This window comes from Myotis davidii, unplaced genomic scaffold (assembly GCF_000327345.1).
Source record: "Myotis davidii unplaced genomic scaffold, ASM32734v1 scaffold142, whole genome shotgun sequence".
Classification (NCBI taxonomy): domain Eukaryota; kingdom Metazoa; phylum Chordata; class Mammalia; order Chiroptera; family Vespertilionidae; genus Myotis; species Myotis davidii.
In genome coordinates this window covers 1,760,370-1,780,528 of record NW_006294400.1, presented here as the reverse complement: position 1 = coordinate 1,780,528, position 20,159 = coordinate 1,760,370, and the positions used below count along the sequence as shown (strand labels likewise).

The 20,159-nt window shown below is 52.1% G+C and overlaps 2 protein-coding genes across 3 annotated transcripts in view; one reads left to right on the top strand and one right to left on the bottom strand.

Moving 5' to 3' along the window:
* The window catches only part of RPL12 (ribosomal protein L12), a 4,325-nt gene extending 3,851 nt beyond the window's left edge, over positions 1 to 474 (bottom strand). The window contains exon 1 of the mRNA XM_006768539.2: positions 344 to 474. Coding sequence (XP_006768602.1) covers positions 344 to 380 — 37 coding nt within the window. The 5' untranslated portion in view covers positions 381 to 474. The remainder of the gene's footprint in view (positions 1 to 343) is intronic.
* A 70-nt stretch (positions 475 to 544) lies between these two features.
* Positions 545 to 20,159, top strand: part of LRSAM1 (leucine rich repeat and sterile alpha motif containing 1) — a 32,502-nt gene continuing 12,887 nt past the window's right edge. For both annotated transcript variants that reach the window (XM_006768541.2, XM_006768540.2), the window contains exons 1-17: positions 545 to 645; positions 1,028 to 1,182; positions 2,738 to 2,840; positions 3,251 to 3,307; positions 4,020 to 4,064; positions 5,136 to 5,213; positions 6,290 to 6,358; positions 8,362 to 8,446; positions 9,374 to 9,495; positions 11,463 to 11,553; positions 12,809 to 12,939; positions 13,997 to 14,026; positions 14,584 to 14,706; positions 14,914 to 15,053; positions 15,849 to 15,893; positions 18,391 to 18,461; positions 19,407 to 19,506. In XM_006768541.2, coding sequence (XP_006768604.1) covers positions 2,769 to 2,840; positions 3,251 to 3,307; positions 4,020 to 4,064; positions 5,136 to 5,213; positions 6,290 to 6,358; positions 8,362 to 8,446; positions 9,374 to 9,495; positions 11,463 to 11,553; positions 12,809 to 12,939; positions 13,997 to 14,026; positions 14,584 to 14,706; positions 14,914 to 15,053; positions 15,849 to 15,893; positions 18,391 to 18,461; positions 19,407 to 19,506 — 1,259 coding nt within the window. In that variant the 5' untranslated portion in view covers positions 545 to 645; positions 1,028 to 1,182; positions 2,738 to 2,768. The remainder of the gene's footprint in view (positions 646 to 1,027; positions 1,183 to 2,737; positions 2,841 to 3,250; positions 3,308 to 4,019; positions 4,065 to 5,135; positions 5,214 to 6,289; positions 6,359 to 8,361; positions 8,447 to 9,373; positions 9,496 to 11,462; positions 11,554 to 12,808; positions 12,940 to 13,996; positions 14,027 to 14,583; positions 14,707 to 14,913; positions 15,054 to 15,848; positions 15,894 to 18,390; positions 18,462 to 19,406; positions 19,507 to 20,159) is intronic.

The following is a 20,159-nucleotide window of genomic DNA, read 5'->3' as shown; positions in this document are numbered from 1 at the left end:
TAACGAGGCCCACCCCGGGCCGGCGTGGAGGCGGCCGACCCAGTCGACGGGGGGAAGCGCCGGAGACAAACCTTACCCTAGGGCGCGCGGGCTGCAACGCCGCCGCAGGTGTTCCGGTCCTCCCTCCCCATTTTGCACGTGGGGAAGCCGAGGCCCAGAAAGAGTAAGAGGCTCGGCTAGGACTCCACGGCGCCCTGAACGCGGCACCGGAAAGGCCTCTAGTAGGCAGCACCTTAAAAACGCGACGTGGTAAAGGTAGTAATTGCGGAGGGGCCGCAGGCCCGACGGGCTGCTGGGAGAAGGGATGCTTTCCCGCAGCCCCGGCCGCACCTAAAACACGCACCGACTTTGATTTCGTTGGGGTCGAACTTCGGCGGCATGGCGGAGGCAGCTGGTGTCGGATGAACCCGGATTCGGGACGACCGAAGAAAGTTGCACCTGAGCCTCCTCCGAGCCGAAAGCCAAAAGACCGGAAGGCCTTTCAGATGCGCCGGATATAGGCCGGAAAGCGTAGCTCTCGCGAGAACTTCCCTCTCCACCTGTCGCGAGAACCGCCCTCTCCGCCCAGTCTCCCAGCGACGCCTCTGCCGCCATGTTCCTTGTGGGCAGGCGCCAGAAGCTGACAAGTGAAGAACCTGGCACCCGGTAAGCTGTGACTGGGTGCTCGGAAGGGGGTTCAGGGCAGTTCGCCCAAGGGAGGCAGACGAGAGAGGGCTGCTCCCAAGATCCCGATCCTCCTGTCCCCCATTCTCCCTTGTGATGAGGATCACCCCCTGGTCCCTGTCTCCCAATCCCGAGCTCCGCCCCTCCGGAGAGGTCCGCACACCTTCCGGGACGCCAGGTCCAAGCGACCCCCCGGACCCCCTTTTAACTCCCTCGCGATGTGTGCATTTTAGTTATCAAAACAACTCCGTTCGCGTCCACATCCGTTCGGACTCTTAATTCCAAGATGCTGCGGTTCTCGGAGTCTCAGACTTCGTCATCCTGGTCTGCATGACTTTCTGAGATGCTGAGTTTCGGTCCCCAGCTCCGGCGTTTGGGGGAGACCAGTCTCCCGATTCACCGGGGCCCCTGCCAGGTGGTCTGCGGCCCAGCGTCCATGACCAAGCCCCACGAGTGATCGGCCTGCCCTCAGGTTCGCCCGCGGAACGAACGTCGGGACCTGTCCACCCACGAAGCCAGGTCGGGCACTCCCCGCTGCAGCCGGGGAAGATGGGTGTGGTTCCCGATCTGGGCGGGACGTCGGGGGAGGGGATGGACGAGGGGTGGACGTCGGGGAGCAGGTTGGGAAGAGCGAATCTGGGAGGGAGCGTTATTGGGGAGGAGGTGGTGAAAGGTTTGTCATTGGGGAGCATAAAGGGTAAGAGCTGGTCGTCAGGGAAGGATGGGGGAGGGCTGTTTTGGGACTAGTTCTCATCCCTGCAGGAAGATGGGGTGACAAGAGGGGCCTGAGCCAGCTCTGCAGTCTTGGCCGGCTCCCCAGACAGCCCACACCCCTGTGGGCGGAGACCGGTGATCTCTCCCCACCCCCATCCCCCACCACCCCCGGGGCTGCGTGTGTGTGTGTGTGTGTGTGTGTGTGTGTGTGTGTGTGTCCAGCTCCTTAAATTGTAGGAGGCCCTGAATAAGTGTGGTGCTGTGTGGCCAACATTTATTGAGCGCTCGTTATGTGGCAGGTACTGTGCTATGGGCTTTACATACATGAAATCACTGGACCCTCATAGAACAGGGTGTTGGTAACATTATTACACTTTACAAATGAGGAAACTGAGGCTCAGAGAGGCGAACCAAGGTGACATGGTTGGTGGGTGTTGGATCTGGGATTCTGACCCAGTTATAGCTCATCCCAAAGCCCATGCTGTGAACGGTAAGCTTCCTGAATGATTGCTTCCTGACCCATCCACGGCGCCCTCAAGCCCTCATGTTTGCAGATCCTGGGCAGGCAGTGAGCTCCTGGCTTCTGGGCTCAGGACAGTGTACTTGGTGTGTGCTGAGTTATTCCAGCACCAGAGAGTTGGGCAAATCTGCAGGATCAGGGCTCAAAAGAGCAGAATTCCAGACTGGTTTTGCTGCCATCCAGGCTGTATAACCAGGTCACTGAGCTCAGTCATCATCAGTTTCATCGCTATAAACAGGCTGTGGTGAGAATCAAATGGAGTAATAACTGTGAGAGTGGCAAGGTGCCTGTGAATGGCTTTTGAATTTCTGTTTTAAAAATCTCTTTGGTGATGGTGTAGTTGAGCTCCCCAAGGTCGGGGCTGGCTGGCGTCATGCCATGTTGGATGTGCTGCTGCCTCTCTAACAGTGTTTCGGAGGGTAGAAGGGACTCGCCAGGCCAATCTGTCAGAGTCCTCGGGTGGCATCCTTAGAAAGGACCTGGGAACCTTCTCTAGGCCACACCCTTGTGGAGAGATGTGAATCCAGAATGGGGCAAAAGTATGCCAAGGTCTCACAGTGGCCAGTGGCAAATGTGGGCCCAAACCCTGGTCACCTGGCTTGCCATGATGCTCTTTCCACCGTATACTGCTGCTTACTGTCTCGTCAACAGAGGGCATTGAGCGCCTGCCATGCCTGGCTCAGGACACGGAGCGATGGTCGAGATGGACACAGCACCTGCCCTCAGGGAACTTACAGTCCAGCAGATCAGCTACATGCTCTGTGTGACCGTGTTACCTGTCCTGGGGATTGAGAGGCGGTGACAGATTCCCCAGGTCCTAGCCTTTCTCTGATGCCCTAGTGCCGTGAAGATTGCTCGGGGGAAAGGAAGGATGCCACTCTTCTTCCGGAAGCGGAAACCCAGTGAGGAGGCTCGGAAACGCCTGGAGTACCAGATGTGTCTGGTGAGGGAAAATGGGTTTCCTCTGAGTTCCTCCCCATCTCCGCCTGCCCCATGAAGCAGGGCTCTGCACTGCCCCCAAACAAGCCGTGCTCCCTCCTCTCAGCCTCCCCCAGGCCCAGGGGAAACCTCTGACTCAGAGCAGAAGGATGAGGCTGCCTGTCAGGTGCTCGGGAGTCCCTCTGCTTCCCTCCACAGACGGGTGACACCTGTCAGTACTTGTGCGTTTGCTCTGCCCTGCTGGCCCTTAAGCCCCTTGAAAGCAGGGAGTGTTGGTCCACCTACAACATGGACCAGCTGAACCACATGCCGTCCATGGCCCCTTGCAGATCCTTAATCCTGTGTTTCTTTGCCTGGTGTGTCCGCTCTGCAAGGATGTTTTGTTTGAAACATACAAATTATTTTTATCCTTAGGCAAAAGAAGCTGGGGCAGATGACATTCTCGACATCTCTAAATGTGAGCTCTCAGAGGTAAATTGGGCTGGTGCTCTGGTTGTGGATTTGATCTGTCTTTTTTTTCCTTGAATCACCTGTCCCTGACAGATGTGGACTGGGGCTTTCTCTTTTTTAAAATTTTTTCTTTTCTTTATTGATTAAGGTATTACATAGGTGTCCTTATCCCACCATTGCCCCCCCACCCCCACCCATGCCCTCTCCCCCTGGTGTCTGTGTCCACTGGTTAGGCTTATATGCAGGCATACGAGTCCTTTGGTTGATCTCTCCCTGGACTGGGGCTTTCAGAAGTCCGGAAGCCCTAGTGCAGAGAAGTGTCCTTAGGTGTTGTTCCTGTCCAAAAGGATTGCGGTGATCTTTGGTCTGAGCACTGTCTTCAAGAGTCCGAGTCGAGTTAGAAAATGTACCGCAGATTCCTCGGAGACCTGGGTTTCTCCAGCTTCTGCAAAGCACCAGAGAGCCTTCCTTGGCCCTGATAGCGCTGAGGATGGGGATGAGGATGGGGATGGGGATGGGGCCGGTGGGCCAGGGCCCGGCAGGGCAGTCTCCTGCCAGCTGATCGGGAGGGCTGATTGGGGTATCCAAGCCACATTCCTCACCAGCCTTTGCCTGGGCTTAGCCGTTCACATCAGCATTTTGCATCGTGGGCCTCCTGCCCCTCTCTCCCTCACACTCAGAAAACAAAAACTCGAGGGAGGGGAGATACTAACTCATCTTTATTTCATCTTAGATTCCATTTGGGGCTTTTGCAACATGCAAAGTTCTACAGAAGAAGGTGAGGCAACCCGTTTTTAGAGACTTTATTGCATGTTTATTGCACTCTGGTGGGACTTTTAGGCGCTCTCTTCCTGGCATCTCTCTTCTCTCAGATTCTCGCCCTTTCCGCCTACAGCAGGTCTGTTCACAGTTGGGAGAGTCGGCTTTGGCATTGGACAGCCCTAGGTCACGTCCTGGCTTTGCCCCTCAGGACTTGGGCAACTTCCTCAAACCCTTCCCTCGCGGTTTCCTCACCTCTGAAGTGAACACATTCGTAGCTTTACTCTCACAGAGCTGTAGTGAGAACTGAGTGAGTGACTGGTAGAGACAGAGATATAATGCACAGAGTATGGTGCCTGCCACGTGGAAAACCCTGAGCAACCTCATTGTTATTCATAATGAAAGCTACACTTGCTTCATCCTGGTCACTGGGGCGATTAAAAATGTAATGAATGATTGTTCAGAAAGGCTTTGCAGCTCTGAATGCAGCTAGATAAGAGTAATCTAGGAAATTATCTAGCCGAAGGTAGGTGAGAAGTGTTCCATACCGACAGCGTAGGGAGCTGCTGGACACTGGAAGTATCCACACAGGAGTCCCTGCCGAACAAAAGTGACAGCCCCACACCACGTGTCCATTAGCTTGTAGTCATCCTGGCAGCCCACGGAGATTAGGACAAGAGCGCGGGGCTCCCTTCTCAGAATGGAAGGTAGGTTTAGTCTTCCAAGGTCCCTTTTACCCTTGAAATGCCAGGTCTTGAGGTCATCTGATTCCACTTTGGAGATCCCATCCCATCCCCGCCCAGCCCACCTGCCCTCAGCCCTCCCCACTGATGTGCTTCAATCTAAGGCAGGGATCCTCAAACTGTGTAAACAGGGGGCCAGTTCACTGTCCCTCAGACCGTTGGAGGGCCGGACTATAGTTTAAAAAAAAAAAAAACTATGAACAAATTCCTATGTACACTGCACATATCTTATTTTGAAGTGAAAAATCAAAACGGGAACAAATACAATATTTGTATTTGCATGTGGCCCGCGGGCCGTAGTTTGAGGACCACTGATCTAAGGAGTCGTGCCGAAATCTTTCCCACAGGTGTTGATTGTCCACACGAATCACCTCACTTCCTTGCTTCCGAAATCCTGCAGCCTCCTAAGTCTTATAACCATCAAGGTACTGGGGCCCTCCTCGCAGGCATCAGGAGAGAACCACTGTCCATGTTTTATTCCATGTTTAGTGGCCCGGAGTTCCAGGTGGCAGCCAAGCGTCCCTTGTTCGAGTTTATGCCAGGCGGGCCCAATGTAGTATTCCATCTGGGGTTTGATCTGCATGGTTTACTGGGCACCTCCTACGTGTGGGGTGGAGTTACCAAGAGAACCAGCCACAGGCCCTATCCTCGGGGAACTTGCCTGCTGGGTGGAAAGACAAACCACAGAATCATAGCAAGCGAACTAGCAGAGAGCAGGGAGACTGCTGGTCCCAGGCCTTGGAACAGGACGATGCCAGGCATCATGTGGTCAGTGTGTGAAAGCCTGGTGACCTGGGCGATCCCTCCTGACTGTCAGCACAGGAGTGGGGTGTGATGCTCACACAGTACGTGAGGTGTGGCCGCAGGATTGAGCCCAGGACCACAAGCTGTGACCTGGGTGTGCACACCAGGAGGCGGGCAGCACAGGCACCCAGGTGTTTTTATGGTTAACTCTGGTGTGTAGTCCGGGGTAGTTTTTGCTTCTCTTCATTGTCCAACATGGTTATAGTCAGAAAGGCATAACATTAAATTTTCATGTTTATGTGTATTTATATTTCATATGTATTTCATATATATGTATAGGATATATGCATATGGATGCATATATATGTCTTTTATGCTCATTTTCATTGCTTAAAAAATGAACAAACGCAGGTAGGCAGAAAATGAGGAAAAACATATTATTTCATACTCCAGAGAACCGCTATCAATATTTATTGCATGTTTAGTAGTCATTTTCTTTGCAAATATATATATTTATACTATGGAGATTTTTTTCTCTTAAACATATAAATGTCTGCATACTTTTTTCACTCAGTAGTGAAAGTAGATATTTGATGAATGAAAGGGTGACGTGGGACAGTGCTGTGGGAGGGGAATGAGGTGGATAGTCGCTCAGTTGGAGCGGAAGGGCTGGGTGCTGCTCTGCGGCAGAGGCCCAGATGGGAGGCGTGGTCTCCGGTGGTCACTGTTGGGTGCTGAGCTTGTCTTCCTTCTGCAGGTTCTGGACCTTCATGATAATCAGCTGACAGCCCTTCCTGAGGATATAGGGCAGCTGACGGCCCTCCAAGTAAGGCCCAGAAGCAGAAAGCCCACCTTGATGTCGAAGCGATAAATTGCAGCCCCTGCCCCTTTGCTGTTAAGACCCCAGGAGGCCCTCGCTGTTGCAGTCTGGGCTGTGGGCATCCCCCACCATGTTTGGGGGCTTGTTCTTTTGGGAATTTCATCATGAGCTTCCACAGCTTTGCAGAAAAAGAGGGCCCAGCGCGTGTACCTTTTAAAATGCTGAGCTGGACACTGACTCGGGCTCCCTTCCAGTCCTGGTCGCCAGCCCTCCGCTTGCTGAGCGCTCACTGCGCCCGGCACAGAGAGCATTCCCTGTGTTGTCTATCCGTCAGCCTCCCGGTGAGGAGGTGTTTCTGATCGCATTGGACAGAGGAAGAAGCGGCCTTCCTCACACTTGGATTGAAATGCCTGCTCCGCACTGAGCCCAGTCAGACCCTATGTGAGGGCCGTGTCTGCAGCCTCCTCCCTGCTTCCTCCCCTTCGCTCCCTGCAGTCAGCTCCTGGCACCCTCCGGCCCCCAGCGCCCACGTCTCCACAGGCTCTTCCTTCTGCCCGAGCGCCTCATGTTCTCAGCCCCAGTGTCCCCGAGGGTCCTCCCGACCTCGCGTCTAAGTAGATCTACCGAATGGCCTCTCTGCCAGCCCCAGATTATTTCCCTGAGAGCGCCAATTGCAGTATAATTACTGATTATGTGTCTATTGGATTAACCGTCTCCCCTACTGCAATGTAATCCTGTGGGGGCCACGCCCTCACCTAGCCACTTGAATGACTTGAATGTGGGTGATGCCACTGCATTTTACAGAAGAGAGAACTGTCCAGAGAGATGACGATAACTTGCCCAAAGTCACACAGAGAACACATGGCAGAACAGAAGTAATCAGAGCCAGAGTGAATACCTTGGTGTAGGGTCTTTGGGGACATTTTTAGCGTGCTTGTTTTTTTAATATATTTTATTGATTTTTTACTGAGAGGAAGGGAGAGGGATAGAGTTAGAAACATCGACGAGAGAGAAACAGCGATCAGCTGCCTCTTGCACGCCCCCTACTGGGGATGTGCCCGCAGCCAAGGTATATGCCCTTGACCAGAATCGAACCTGGGACCCTCGAGTCCGCAGGCCGATGCTCTATCCGCTGAGCCAAACCGGTTAGGGCTAGCGTGCTTGTTTTTATAGGATTGCTGCATTCACTCTTTTGTAACTTTTGGATACTTGACAATAACTCATCACCATCCTTTGGTTCATCAAATATTCATCTGCCACATTATTTTCAATAGCTGCTTAGCTTCCCTGGTATCTATGTTTAATGGCTGCTTAGTGCGTCTTCCTGTTGGCCTGGCTCACCCCAGCAATGCATCCTGGAGGAAGCACAGCCCTGGAACCCAACCCACCAGGTTCCGACCTGGCCGGCAGCTGCGGCCTTGGAGCTGGGCAGACCCCACTGCCTTATGCAGCTCAGCTTCCTTTCCTGACCCTGAGGTAACTGGAGCCTTATCACGAGCTGCCTCACCTGGCACCCTGGGCCTCTCAGTCCCTCCGCCCTCCCTTCCTGATGGGGGGACTGTGGCTGTGCATTTTGTGGTCTGTGGAAATGGCGGCACCTCAGCCAGAACGGGGTTCAGGGTCTGGCTTTGCTCTCTTGGGCTCAAGGATTCACTGGTCCGAGCCTCAGTTTTCTCATCTCTCAATTGGGATCATAATCAAAAGGCTGTTGGGAGAAGGTAAAGGTGTGTGTGTGGTGCCCAGATGATTCCTGGCCGGAAGCAGGGGCATCACTATTGTCTGTATGTGAGAGCTCATCATCTTTGCACAATTATTTTTAAGTTTTTATTGATTGATTTTTAGAGAGAAAAACATCCATTTGTTGGTCCTCTTATCCATGCATTCACTGGTTGACCCTTGTATGTGCCCTCACTGGTGATCGAACCCACAGTCTTGGTGCCATCGGGGTGACGCTCCAACCAACTGAACTACCCAGCCAGGGTGGGTCTCATTGTTTTTTCCTTTCTTAGGTATTGAACCTGGAAAGGAATCAACTGACGCATCTCCCACGTTCCATTGGGAACCTGACCCAGCTCCAGACCCTCAATGTGAAAGGTAGGAGCCAAGAGGCCCCGGCGGTGTGACCCTCAGTCAGCTGTCCCAGCCAGCATCCTCCTGGAGCTACTGAGCGTGAGGGCAGCCAGTCCGAGGTGTCACTGGACACTGGACGGACCTCCTGCTGGGTCGGCCTGTCTCTGTGGTCACCGTAGATGGGACCTTACGGGAGGAGGACAGACCGCATTGACAGGCCTCTGAGGCACTAACACTTGTCCGCAGGCCGATGCAATATGGTGGTGAGAGCAGTGGACTGGTGGTGAGAGCGAGCCAGGAGCCCCGGGAACGGTGCTGGGTCGCGCTTCACACTCAGTGAGCAGCGCTCCCACGTTCGGAGGTTCAGGGAGCCTCAGGGCCCATCCGCGAGGTCTGGAGAGGTAGGAGGTGTTATCCCCAACTTACAGATGAAGCAAGTGAGGCTCAGAGAGCAGGGGCTTGCTCAAGACCACCCAGTGGGATCCTGAAAGAACCAAGATTCTGATGCGTCAGTAGAGTGCCTGCCCCAGCTCTTTCCTTTCTCCTGGCTGCACCGAACCCTCAGTCTACCTGAGTGTAGCATGAATAGCGATAAAAATAATGGTGCCCCATTCACTGATCCCTTACTGTGTGATAGGCACTGTGCTGAGGACCTCACCTGCATAATCTCATGGAACCCCTCAATATTCCTATGAGGCCAAATGGTATTATAATCCCATTTTACAGATGAGAAGACGGTGCCCAGGGAAGGTAGAGCTGGTTTTCCAAAGTCACCCAGCTAGTAAGTTGTACAGTGGGAACTTGAGCCCAGGTCGCTGTAACCCCCCCTCACAGAGTCTCAGTCAGGGTCAGAGTGAGGCAGCCCCTTCCCACCGAGTCGTGGTGGGTGTCAGCCAGGGAGCTGGTGAAGGGGTTTTGGGGTACTGAGCTGTGTCATTGGGGTCTCTCCAGACAACAAGCTGAAGGAGCTTCCAGACACCTTGGGGGAACTTCGAAGCCTACGCACTCTTGACATCCGTGACAATGAGATACAGAGGCTGCCGCAGATGCTGGCGCACGTGCGGACCCTGGAGGTCAGTGGAGCCATTCCTCCCAGCCATTCCTCGCTGGCCTGCCTCCCTCCTGCCTCCCACAGTGTTGAGTACCTGTCCTGGTCACAGGGTGCTGGTCACGGAGATCTCAACATGTGGTCCTTGGGAGCTCGCAGTGACCAGTGTGTGAGCAGTCGTAATTACGTGGCTTTGCTGTCATGATGGTGGCATAGGAACATATTTCTGCAGTGAGGAGATAACGTCAAATCCTAGTGGGGTTAACACTATGAAAGAGGTGGTATTCGAGCCAGACCATGAAAGAGAAAGAAGCTCTGAGGATGTAGACAAGGGCAGGAGCATCCCAGGTACTTACTAAGGCTCAGCACTTGACCTGCATTCGCTCTCTGAATCCTCACAGGAACCCTGTTGTGTCCCTTTGCAGATGAAGAGACTGAGGCCCAGACCATTTAAGGAGCTTGCCCAAGGGCCACACAACTAGTAATAAATAGCAAAGATGGTGTAAAACCCAGGCCGTCTGAATCCAGGGCCTGGTCTCCGCCCCTGGTGCCGGCACTTCTCCATTTACAACCTGACAGGCACCCCAGACCCCTCTGATCGTCCATCAGTGAACTGGCTTGCAAGCCAGATTCCTGACAGTGGCATCTGGGTCAGGAGCACGGAGACAGCAGAGGGAGGTGACTGACCCCAGGGGCTGGTCCCCGCCGCCATGGTGGACAGCCTAAGGAAGGACAGGATGGCAGGCCGCTCGCCCTGCGCACGCTGGAGAAATGGCCAGCACGTGGGCATTTGTTCCCTGTGCTTCCAGCGATGATGGAAACGTTCAGTCCAAACTGGTAGCCACTAGCCACGTGTGGCCGGTATGACCAAGGAACCACATGCTTCGTTTTACTGAATTTGATTCATCTATATTTAAATGGCTACCTGTGCTCAGTTACTACCTTATCGACACAGCTCAGAGCAGTGTTCCTAATTCTAAAGCCATTCTAAGCCAGTAGGAATTCAGGGATTTGTTTTATAGCGATTCTTTACACAAAAATCTTTTGGGCTTCTTGGTGGCACCTTGGACAAACCCGTTTTCAGGATGAGACAACAACAGCAACCATTCTTAGTTGAGGCCACAGTCTTTTTCACGTGTTACCGCCTATTACCCAGCTGACAGCCTGCCAGGGGGGTGATATTGTGCCTCTTAAGTCTGAGGGACCTGCGGCTCCAGGGAGGCCAAGTGGCCCGTTCCAGGACGCACAGCTGGCCCCCGGTGAGCTGGAGCCTAAACCCAGGCTGTGTGACTCCGTGCTGTGCAATCACCTCTCCTCCTGCCGATGATGGACATGTCCCATGGTCTGTGCTGTCCAACCCGGTAGCTGTAGAGCACTGACAATGTGGCTGGTGCAACTGAGGACTGAGCTTGAAATTCTCTTTAATTTTAATCCGTTAGCCCTGGCCGAGTAGTTCAGTTGGTTAGAGCATTGTCTTAATATGCCAAGGTTGTAGGTTTGATCCCCAGCCGGGTCACAATTAAAAAATTTTTTTTCTAAAATATATATTTGTAGTTGATTTCAGCAAGGAAGGGAGAGGGAGAGAGAGAAACATCAATGATGAGAGAGAATCATTGATTGGCTGCCTCCTGCACGCCCCCTAGTGGGGATGAAGCCTGCCACCTGAGCATGTGCCCTTTCTATTATAAATATACTAATCTGAGACTATAGGAGTATTTTTTTTTTTACAAAAATGGAATTTATTCTCTATGCTGTCCTATAACTTTCCTTTTTTGTGCTCATTCATGTATTTATCCAAAAACATGAATTGAGTGCTTACTGCATGCCAGTCACTGTTCTAGGAGCTGGGACCACAGATAGAGCGAGGCAGGTGAGCTTTCCCTGCCAGGCAGAGCAGAGAGTGAGCACATATTCATAACTGCACCCAGTGGCTTCCATTGTGTGGAGCAGTGACGTGAACGACATATAAAGAGGGTTCCCTTGTGTCTGCAGACTCTAAGCCTGGACGCCGCGTCCATGGTCTTCCCGCCGCCGGAGGTGTGTGGCGCAGGCACCGAGACCATCCAGCAGTTCCTCTGCAAAGGTAAGGCCGGCAGCCTCCTCCTCCACTCGGTGAGCACCCGTGGCCCCGGCAGCTGCCCTGGGCCCGCCCAGGATGGGGAGGCGGCAGAGACCAAGGAGGCCACCGTCTGGCAGGAGAGACGGGCCTAACATCACACAAGGAAGTATAATCACATATTGTGGTCATGAGAGTACCGTGGGCGGGTGTCAGGTTTAGGGGCCTCGGTGAAACCTGAGGGATGATTAGGACTTAGACCAGAGAGAAGGGTGTTCCTGGCAGACAGAGGCGCATGTAGAAGGGCCAGGGAGGGAAGGCTGGGATTGAGCCCACCACCCGGGCATGCGCCCTGACCGGAAATGGAACCAATGGCTCAACCAATGAGCCACCCCGGCCAGGCTCTGCCTCATTTTAAATTGCTGTAGAGCATTTCACAGGGCAGAGCCCTTGTTGTGAACGCGGAAGTTATTTCCAGGATTCTGCTCCCAGGAACACTAACCCACACCTCTCTGGCACTGCATGAGGTTCCTCTAGGGCAGGCACCAGTGGGGTTGGCACAGGGTGGGGACAGGAACTCCACATTGCCCTCTGCACAGGTTACCCGAGGTTACATTCCTGTGAGGAGTATCTGCACCACCCAGTTTTAGCGTTTCTTGTGAACTGCCTATTTATATCCTTGGGGGAGGGTAACTTCAACAACATTAAAATCTAAAACTTCTTTATCTCAAAAGGATAGGGTACCATCATCAAAGCTAAAAAGAAAAGTACTCACCCAGAAGAAAATAGTGGCAGCATATAGACCCAAGGTTATTAGCTATAATATATACCTAATAAACACCTACAAATCAGAAAAAATAGGGCAAACAACCAAATAAAAACAGATAAATTATGCAGTAGAAAACTGCTGGGCCAGAGAAGGCAAGCGTCTTGCCCAAGGGCTCAGACACAGGAAATCATGGGTACAGCTGGGTCTTGAACTCAGCCTTCAACTCTTAATCTCAGGCGTCCTCTTCATCTTATTTCTACTTGATGTAAAGAGGCAGGGGGTGGCCTGTTTATGCACCAGCGGAAGGTTACTGAGCACTGGCCACATTCCGGGCCAGGCGTGAGGACTGGTGAGCACCATGAGGGCCCAGTCAAGGGCAGGGGAGCAGTGGCCTGAGGTGGGGATGGGACGGGATGCCAAGGAGGAAGGAGGGAGGCAAGGGCGGCAGGCGCTGGCCGCTCCAGGTGCCTGGGCTGCCTCCTCCCTCCGGGTCAGCTGTGCCATCTCTTGCAGAGTCAGGGCTGGACTACTACCCCCCTTCTCAGTACCTGCTGCCAGTCCTGGAGCAAGATGGAGCCCAGAACTCCCAGGACAGCCCTGACGGGCCCGCAGACAGATTCTCCAAGGAGGAGGTAGAGTGGCAGGTAAGGTACGCCTGCCCGCTGGCACCTGGAGAGAGGGCCCTGGGTATCGGGGGGATGCTCAGAGCTGCAGCCCATAGACTCCTCCATCAAATAAGATTCGCCTCCATCAGACCGGCGTGCCTGGTTAGATTACTTTCACGAGGCCAAGCACGGCCCCTGTCCTCACCAGCTCACCAGGCGTCAGCTGCACCGTGCCCGCCCTTCCGGTCCTTCTGTCTGGAACTCTCCCCACTCACCTTCCCCTGCTCACTCAGTCTGATCCTTCAGTTCTCTGTTTACACATCACCGCCTCGGAGAAGCCCTCCCCACACACCAGCCCAGGTCAGCCCCCTGCGGGTGTTCTCAGAGGGCCCACCCATCCGTTTCCTTGGGAGCACTTACCGTTACCGCAGCTCTAAGCTAAATGAAGGACTGCATGGGAGAGAATTCGTTTCATGTGTGTCTGCCCTGCTGAGAGGGCGAGCATGTCTGTAGTCCGATTGTCTCTCTCAGCCAATCCTTCCTGCCTCAGTGCCACGCACTGTGCAGGACACCTGCATGCTCTCAGTTTTGTGAAGGAGTCAGATGGCACCCGTGTCAGCACCAGCAGCAGGTGGCTCTCCCAGGTCCCTGTCACAGGCACACATACAAATACAGGCGCCCCTCGGAGAGACTGGGTTCGGTTCCAGACCACCGAAATAAGGCGAATATCGCAGCCGAAGATTCTGCACCACAATTCACTGAAGGAATCCTCCGTTAATGGACATTTGAGTTGTTTCCAGGGCTTTCACTCTGGACACTCCTGCAGGAGTGCATGCGGCACCTTGTGTGCCGGGGGGAGTGCGGTGGGCGAGAGCTGGGTGCTGCCGCTGTGTGTGCAGACATCCGGGGCTCAGGTTCCCAGTCTTGGTCTTCTTTTCTGAGCACCAGGCCTTCTCAGAGCTGCATCCCCACAACTTCTTGAAGACCTCCCTACGGTGTGCTACGCCCCTGGTTCTCAACCCTGGTGTCCACTAGCACCACCCACCCCTCACCCCCACCCGCCCACCTGCTCTGACCACTGTATTTTCCCCCCCAGAATAGGTTCTCAGACTATGAGAAGAGGAAGGTAAGAAATCGCTTTTCTTCTCATTAAAGATCTCAATAATTATAGAAGACTTGAGGAAACAAGTCCTACCTGCCTCTAAATTAGAGGGTAAAGCATTGCTTTCCTCACAGCCTTGGTAGGTGTTAGAGCAGCCGTGGGCAAACTACCGCCCGCGGGCCGGATCTGGCCCGTTTGAAATGAATAAAACTAAAAAAAAAAAAAGACCGTACCCTTTTATGTAATGATGTTTACTTTGAATTTATATTAGTTCACACAAACGCTCCATCCATGCTTTTGTTCCGGCCCTCCGGTCCAGTTTAAGAACCCATTGTGGCCCTCGAGTCAAAAAGTTTGCCCACCCCTGTGTTAGAGTATCCCCACTTGACAGATGAGAAGACTGAGGCTCAGAGAGTTGGAGCTCAAGCTCCAAACCACTGGCCCCTGCCAGCGAACAGCCTGTTCTAGTCAAGGGGTGCCCTGAGGGGTTATTTGGAGTTTTGGGGTGGGTTCACCCCGCTCCCATGTCCTAATGCCCGTAGAGCCTGGGCCAGCAGTCACCAGCATCTCCATTCTCGCAGGAACAGAAGATGCTGGAGAAATTGGAGTTTGAGCGGCGCCTGGAACTCGGGCAGCGCGAGCACGCCCAGCTCCTTCAGCAGAGCCACAGTCAGAAGGACGAGATCCTCCAGTCCGTCAGGGAGGTTCGTGAGCGGCAAGTGGGATGGGTTCTGCCTTCGCCCCCTTCCATACTCCAGGGCCTGGGGGGCCTTTACACCACCTAGTCCAAGGTCGCACGGAAGGGCTGGCAGGATGGGGCCATTTCCCTCACCCCACTCTGGGGCCCCTCACTGCTCTAAGGCATCTGAAGGGGTCCCGGTGGCTCAGGACCCCTGCCTGCCCTGCCGCAGGAGCAGTCCCGGCTGGACCAGGGCCTCAGTGAGCACCGGCGCTACCTCGATGCAGAGCGTCAGCGGCTGCAGGAGCAGCTGAAGCAGACGGAGCAGAACATCTCCAACCGGATCCAGAAGCTTCTGCAGAACAATCAGAGGTCGGGCTCCCATCCTCCCAGACCCCCAGACTTCCCCCAGGTTTCCATCATTGGCACCCGGTCTTGGTGCTGCATTTTGCACCAACTTAGAGGCTGGTCTGACCTGCGTCCCCCAGGTTCCCATCCGTCAGTGAGGCTTTAACCAGATAGTGGAGATCACGTCTCCAATATTTGGGCTCCAGGTAACCTCTAGTGCTGAGGTCAGCATTCACCCCCTTGGGGGAGCTGCTGTAACCTTTAACCCATCCGGCCCAAGTAGGAGCCGCTGAGCGCAGGTCTTGGCCGGACTTGGGAGGAAGCGGGCAGACAGGGACCCCAGGGAGCCTGAGCAAGTCTGGTGAGGGTCCCTGTGGAAAGGGCCCAGAAACAGGTTTCGCCAGATCTCCTGTCGCTTCCAGGCTTCCTTTTGCTTTTCACGGGCTCCTCTGCCGCCCTGGGTCAGCCGCCCGGGGCCCTCCCCGTGCTCTCCCCACCGGGGTCCGGGAAAGCCACCATCCGCCCCGTGCTTCTAAGTGCCACACGCCGTATGTACATCTTCTCACTCACTCTTTCCAAATACTCCATGAAGTGTTTTGTTTTGTTTTTTAATATTGTTCCCGGGACACAGATGGGGAGCTGGGGCTTGCAGTGGTTACCTGGCCCGAGACCTCAGCCCTCCCTCGGTGGTGGGGCTGAGAGCCCCCGAGCCCCCCAGTCTCTAAGGCCCCTCCGCACCCCCGTGAGGTGAGGGGGTGGTTATGTGGAAACAGGCCCGCTGGCGACGGCTTCAGGGACCTTTCGTGGGTTTCTCTACAGGCAGAAGAAAAGTTCCGAGATTTTGAAGTCACTGGAAAATGAAAGGTACGTGTTCGGCTCGGGCGCTTTCTCGGCAGGGCCTTCCTTCTGGGGTAGGGGGCGGGGGAGGGGAGGGTGGCTTTGGCTTTGGAGTTAGAATGTCTTATGGTTCTCAAGGATTATGCCAGGAAGTTTTCCTAAAGCTATAAGGAGATTCAGCTCATTAGGGAACATCATGAAAAAGAATCACTATCTGCAAGTTTGTTAAAACACATTCCTGACAAAAATTTAGGTGTGAGTAAGAATGTATATATTATGTCCAACTATATTCCTAGTATTAAAAAATTACCAACAACCTACATTTCTGAGGGGAAAAAAGGATTTGGTTACATGAATTATGTACAAAAGACTAATGTGTAGCTATTCAAAAATATCATGTAGAAGAATATTCCTTATTAAAAGAAATACAGTATATTGCTAAGTGGAAAAGTAGGGTCTACAGTCTATAATTTTTAAAATAATTTTTAATTTTTCAATTACAGTTGACACATTTTTAAAAATATATTTTTATTAATTTCAGAGAGGACGGGAAAGAGAGAGAGAGAGAGAGAAACATCAATGATGAGAGAGAATCATTGATTGGTTGCCTCCTGCACACCCCCTACTGGGGATCGATTCTGCAACCCAGGTATGTGCCCTGACCAGGAATTGAACCATGACTTCCTAGGTCATAGGTCAACACTCAACTATTGAGCCACCCCGGCTTGGCTGACATACATTTTTATATTAGTTTCAGGTGTACACCCCAATGATTAGACATTATGTAACTTACTAAGTGATCATCTGGATCAATCTCACACCCATCTGACACCGTCGCGGTTATTACAATGTTATTGACTGTATCGCCTGTGCTATATTTTACATCCCCATGACTGTTCTGTAACAACCAATTTGCACTTCTTACCCCTCCCCCTTTCCACCCATCCTCCCAACCTCACACCTATCTGGCAGTCGTCAAAATGCTCATTGTATCTAGAGTCCATTTCTGTTCTGCTTGTTTATTTTGATTTTTAGATTCAATTGTTGATATGTATTTATTGCCATTTTATTGTTCATATTTTTTATCCTTTTTTTCTATCATTTCTTGAAGGCACTCTGTGTGTTTTTGTGCTCAGAAAGCGAAAAACCCACCCTCGGTGGTTTACACTGAACATTTTTAGGAGGTGGGAATTAGAGGCGGTGATGTTTTCTTTTTCTTTGTGTTTCCAGTATGTCCCGAACTTACTGCGTTGAGGCACACCCCTATATTAATGAGGCAAAGCGACAGCTGGGAGGGGCCCCCTCCTCCCCCTCTCCAGGTAGCAATGGGATCCCTCCTGCTCCTCTGAGATCCCAAATAGGAGCGTGCACTTCGCTGCTGTCCTTGCGCCCACCCTGGGGAAGACCTCCCGTAGGGAGCTCCCACCAGGTGGCACGGCAGCCCCGTCACCCCACCCACTGAAGCTGTGGCACTTGCGGAGCCAGGGGTGGTCAGGGCCAAGCTGAGCTGTGGGGGTGGCATCGTTTACTTGGCACACACTCTCACTGCGGGGCCGGGGTCCAGCAGTGCACAGTGCAGCTTCCCTGGCAGCCCGCGGTCCTGGGCAGGGCAGAGGGCTCAGAGGATACACGCTTCTTCAGTGAAGTGGGACTTGCAGAAACATACGGATTATCCCTCCAGGCCACTCTAACCTGTTTAGTGTGTGTGTGTGGTGTGGGGGGGGCGGTTTGCGGGAGAGATGCACACACTTGCAGCCTGCACATACATGCATGTAATTACCTCTTATATTTTCATTTACTCTTATTTTATTTTTTTATTACAGTTTGCATTAGACACTTTAATTTTCATTTATTGTCTCATGGATATATTTCCATGCCAACAACCTTATTGTAATAACTATATAGAGTATTCCACTATATGATTACAACATAACTTATTTAATTAGCCTTCTGTCCATGGGAATTTGTTTCCAGTTTTTCATAATTACAAATACTGTTACAATGAATATCTCCTAAGTATACCTATATGTGTTTATGTGAATATTTTTAAAGGAAATAGTCAAAGGACATTGGATAGGTTTTGCCAAATTGCCTTCCAGAAAACATTTTGCCAGTTTATACTCTTCTTGCCCGTCTATGAAAGTGCCCATTTCGCCACCTTCATTGCCATCACCTACGGTTATCAGTTTTCCTAATCCCAACCAGTCTGCTAGTTGAAAAGATTTTACTTTCTTTAGTTCCCAGTGATGTAAAGCATCTTCCCATGGGTTTATTGGTCACTTATATCCAAGCATCAGTGAAATGGCTGTTTGTGTCCTTTGCCTATTTTTCTAAGGGAATGTTCACCTTTTTATACAAGAAAGGCTAACTACGAAGCTGAAGGTAAACAGGGCCCCGGGGGAGAGGGGCGTGATGCAGCGGAGCACATCAAGGAGGACTTCCTGCAGGAGGTGCTGTTCTTCTGATGGGATTTCCTCTTGGAAATGTGATGTCTGCTGAAGAAATGGATGGATTGTTTTTCTAGAATAAGAATGGAACAGTTGATGTCCATAACCCAGGAGGAGACAGAGAGCCTGCGAAGACGTGAGATTGCCTGTGAGTCTCAGGGTGGGGAGTGGGAGGGGTCCTGGGAACAGAGCCTGGCCGCTGGGGGGTCAGGGGTGGACAGCCCTGTCTATTGTCACCTGGGCAGGGTGCTGAGGGCTGACCCCTTGAGAGGGGAAGTATTCATGAGAAGGAAGAAGTGGTGTATTTAGTGTGATGACATTTTAATGTTTTATTGTGGTAAAATATATACAATGTAAAATTTACCATTTTAACCACGTTTAATTGTATAGTTCTGTAGCATTCAGTACATTAGTGTGCTGCCATTACCATCTCCATCTCCAGAAACTTCATCTTGCAAAACTGAAACTCTGTGCCCATTCAGTAACAACTCATCATTTCCCCTCTCCTAGCCCCCGGCACCCACCATCCTGCTTTCTTCTCTCTGAGTCTGATTACTCTAGGTGCCTCATATACATGGGATCATGGTATTTTTCTTTCTGTTGACTGGCTTCTTTCACTTAGCATGTCCTCAAGGTTCATTCATGTCGCAGCTTCCCTCTGAGTTTCCTTCCTTTTTAAGGCTGGATAATATTCCATGTTTGGATCCACCACCCTTTGTTAATCTGTTCACCCACCAGTGGGCATTGGGGGTGTTTCCACTGTTGGCTCTTGTGAATAACGCTGCTATGAATGTGGCCGCACACATATCTACTCAAGTCTCTGCTTTCAGTGTTTTAATTTTCATTTTAAAAATCCACAAATATGTATTTACATGTCACTGGAAGAATACGTATCAAAAGTGATAATATCTCTGGGTGACAGATGATAAGAGATTCTGTGTGTGTTGTTCAGTGTTTTACAATTAGTCAACCTTTCAAACTTAAGTTACTTTTATGGCTTAAAAATGAGATTTCTCTGAAGGGTGACCATCGGGTGGGTGACTAGGTGAACCCCCGAGGCTGCCCCTTCCTCAGCCCGTCCCCTGTCTCTCAGCCGCCATGCAGCAGATGCTGACCGAGAGCTGTAAGAACCGCTTCCTCCAGATGACCTACGAGTCTCAGAGGCAGAACTTGGTCCAGCAGGCCTGTTCCAGGTAACGTAAGGAGAGGCGTCCAGAGCAAGGGAGTTGGGGGAGCCGGCTCTGGGCCCAGGGAGTCCCCTGCCCGGCCACCCCAGCCTCGGCCATGCTCTCAGAGGCAGGTGGTGACTGGTCTCCGTGACTTTTCTAGCTGGACCTCATGGTTCTGTGTTGGGCTGTGAGAAAGTGACAATACCTCATTTCATTGCACTCCACAGAAACTGTGTTTTTTACAAATTAAAGGCTTGTGGCAACCATGCCTCCAATAAGTCTGTTGGCACCATTTTTCCTAAAGGCTCAGATGGTTAGCATTCTTTAGCAATAAAGAATTTTTTAATTCAAGTATGTGCTTTGTTTTTTGAGACATAATGCTGTGGCACACTTAATAGATTACAGTTATGTAAACGTAACTCATACTTATGCACTGGGAAACCCCAAGTTCTTGTGACTCATTTCATTGCAGTATTTCCTTTAATGTGGTGGTCTGCAACCAAACCTACACCATCTCTGAGGTGCCTGTAATCACCACCACTTCTCACGCCCTCCTGTGCCGGGCTCTCGGCCACGTGACATGCACTAGCTTATTGGATCTCCAAGGGACTCTACTGTTACTGGCCCCATTTTACAGTCAGCTCAGGCTCAGGGAAGCCATGTGACACACCCAAGGA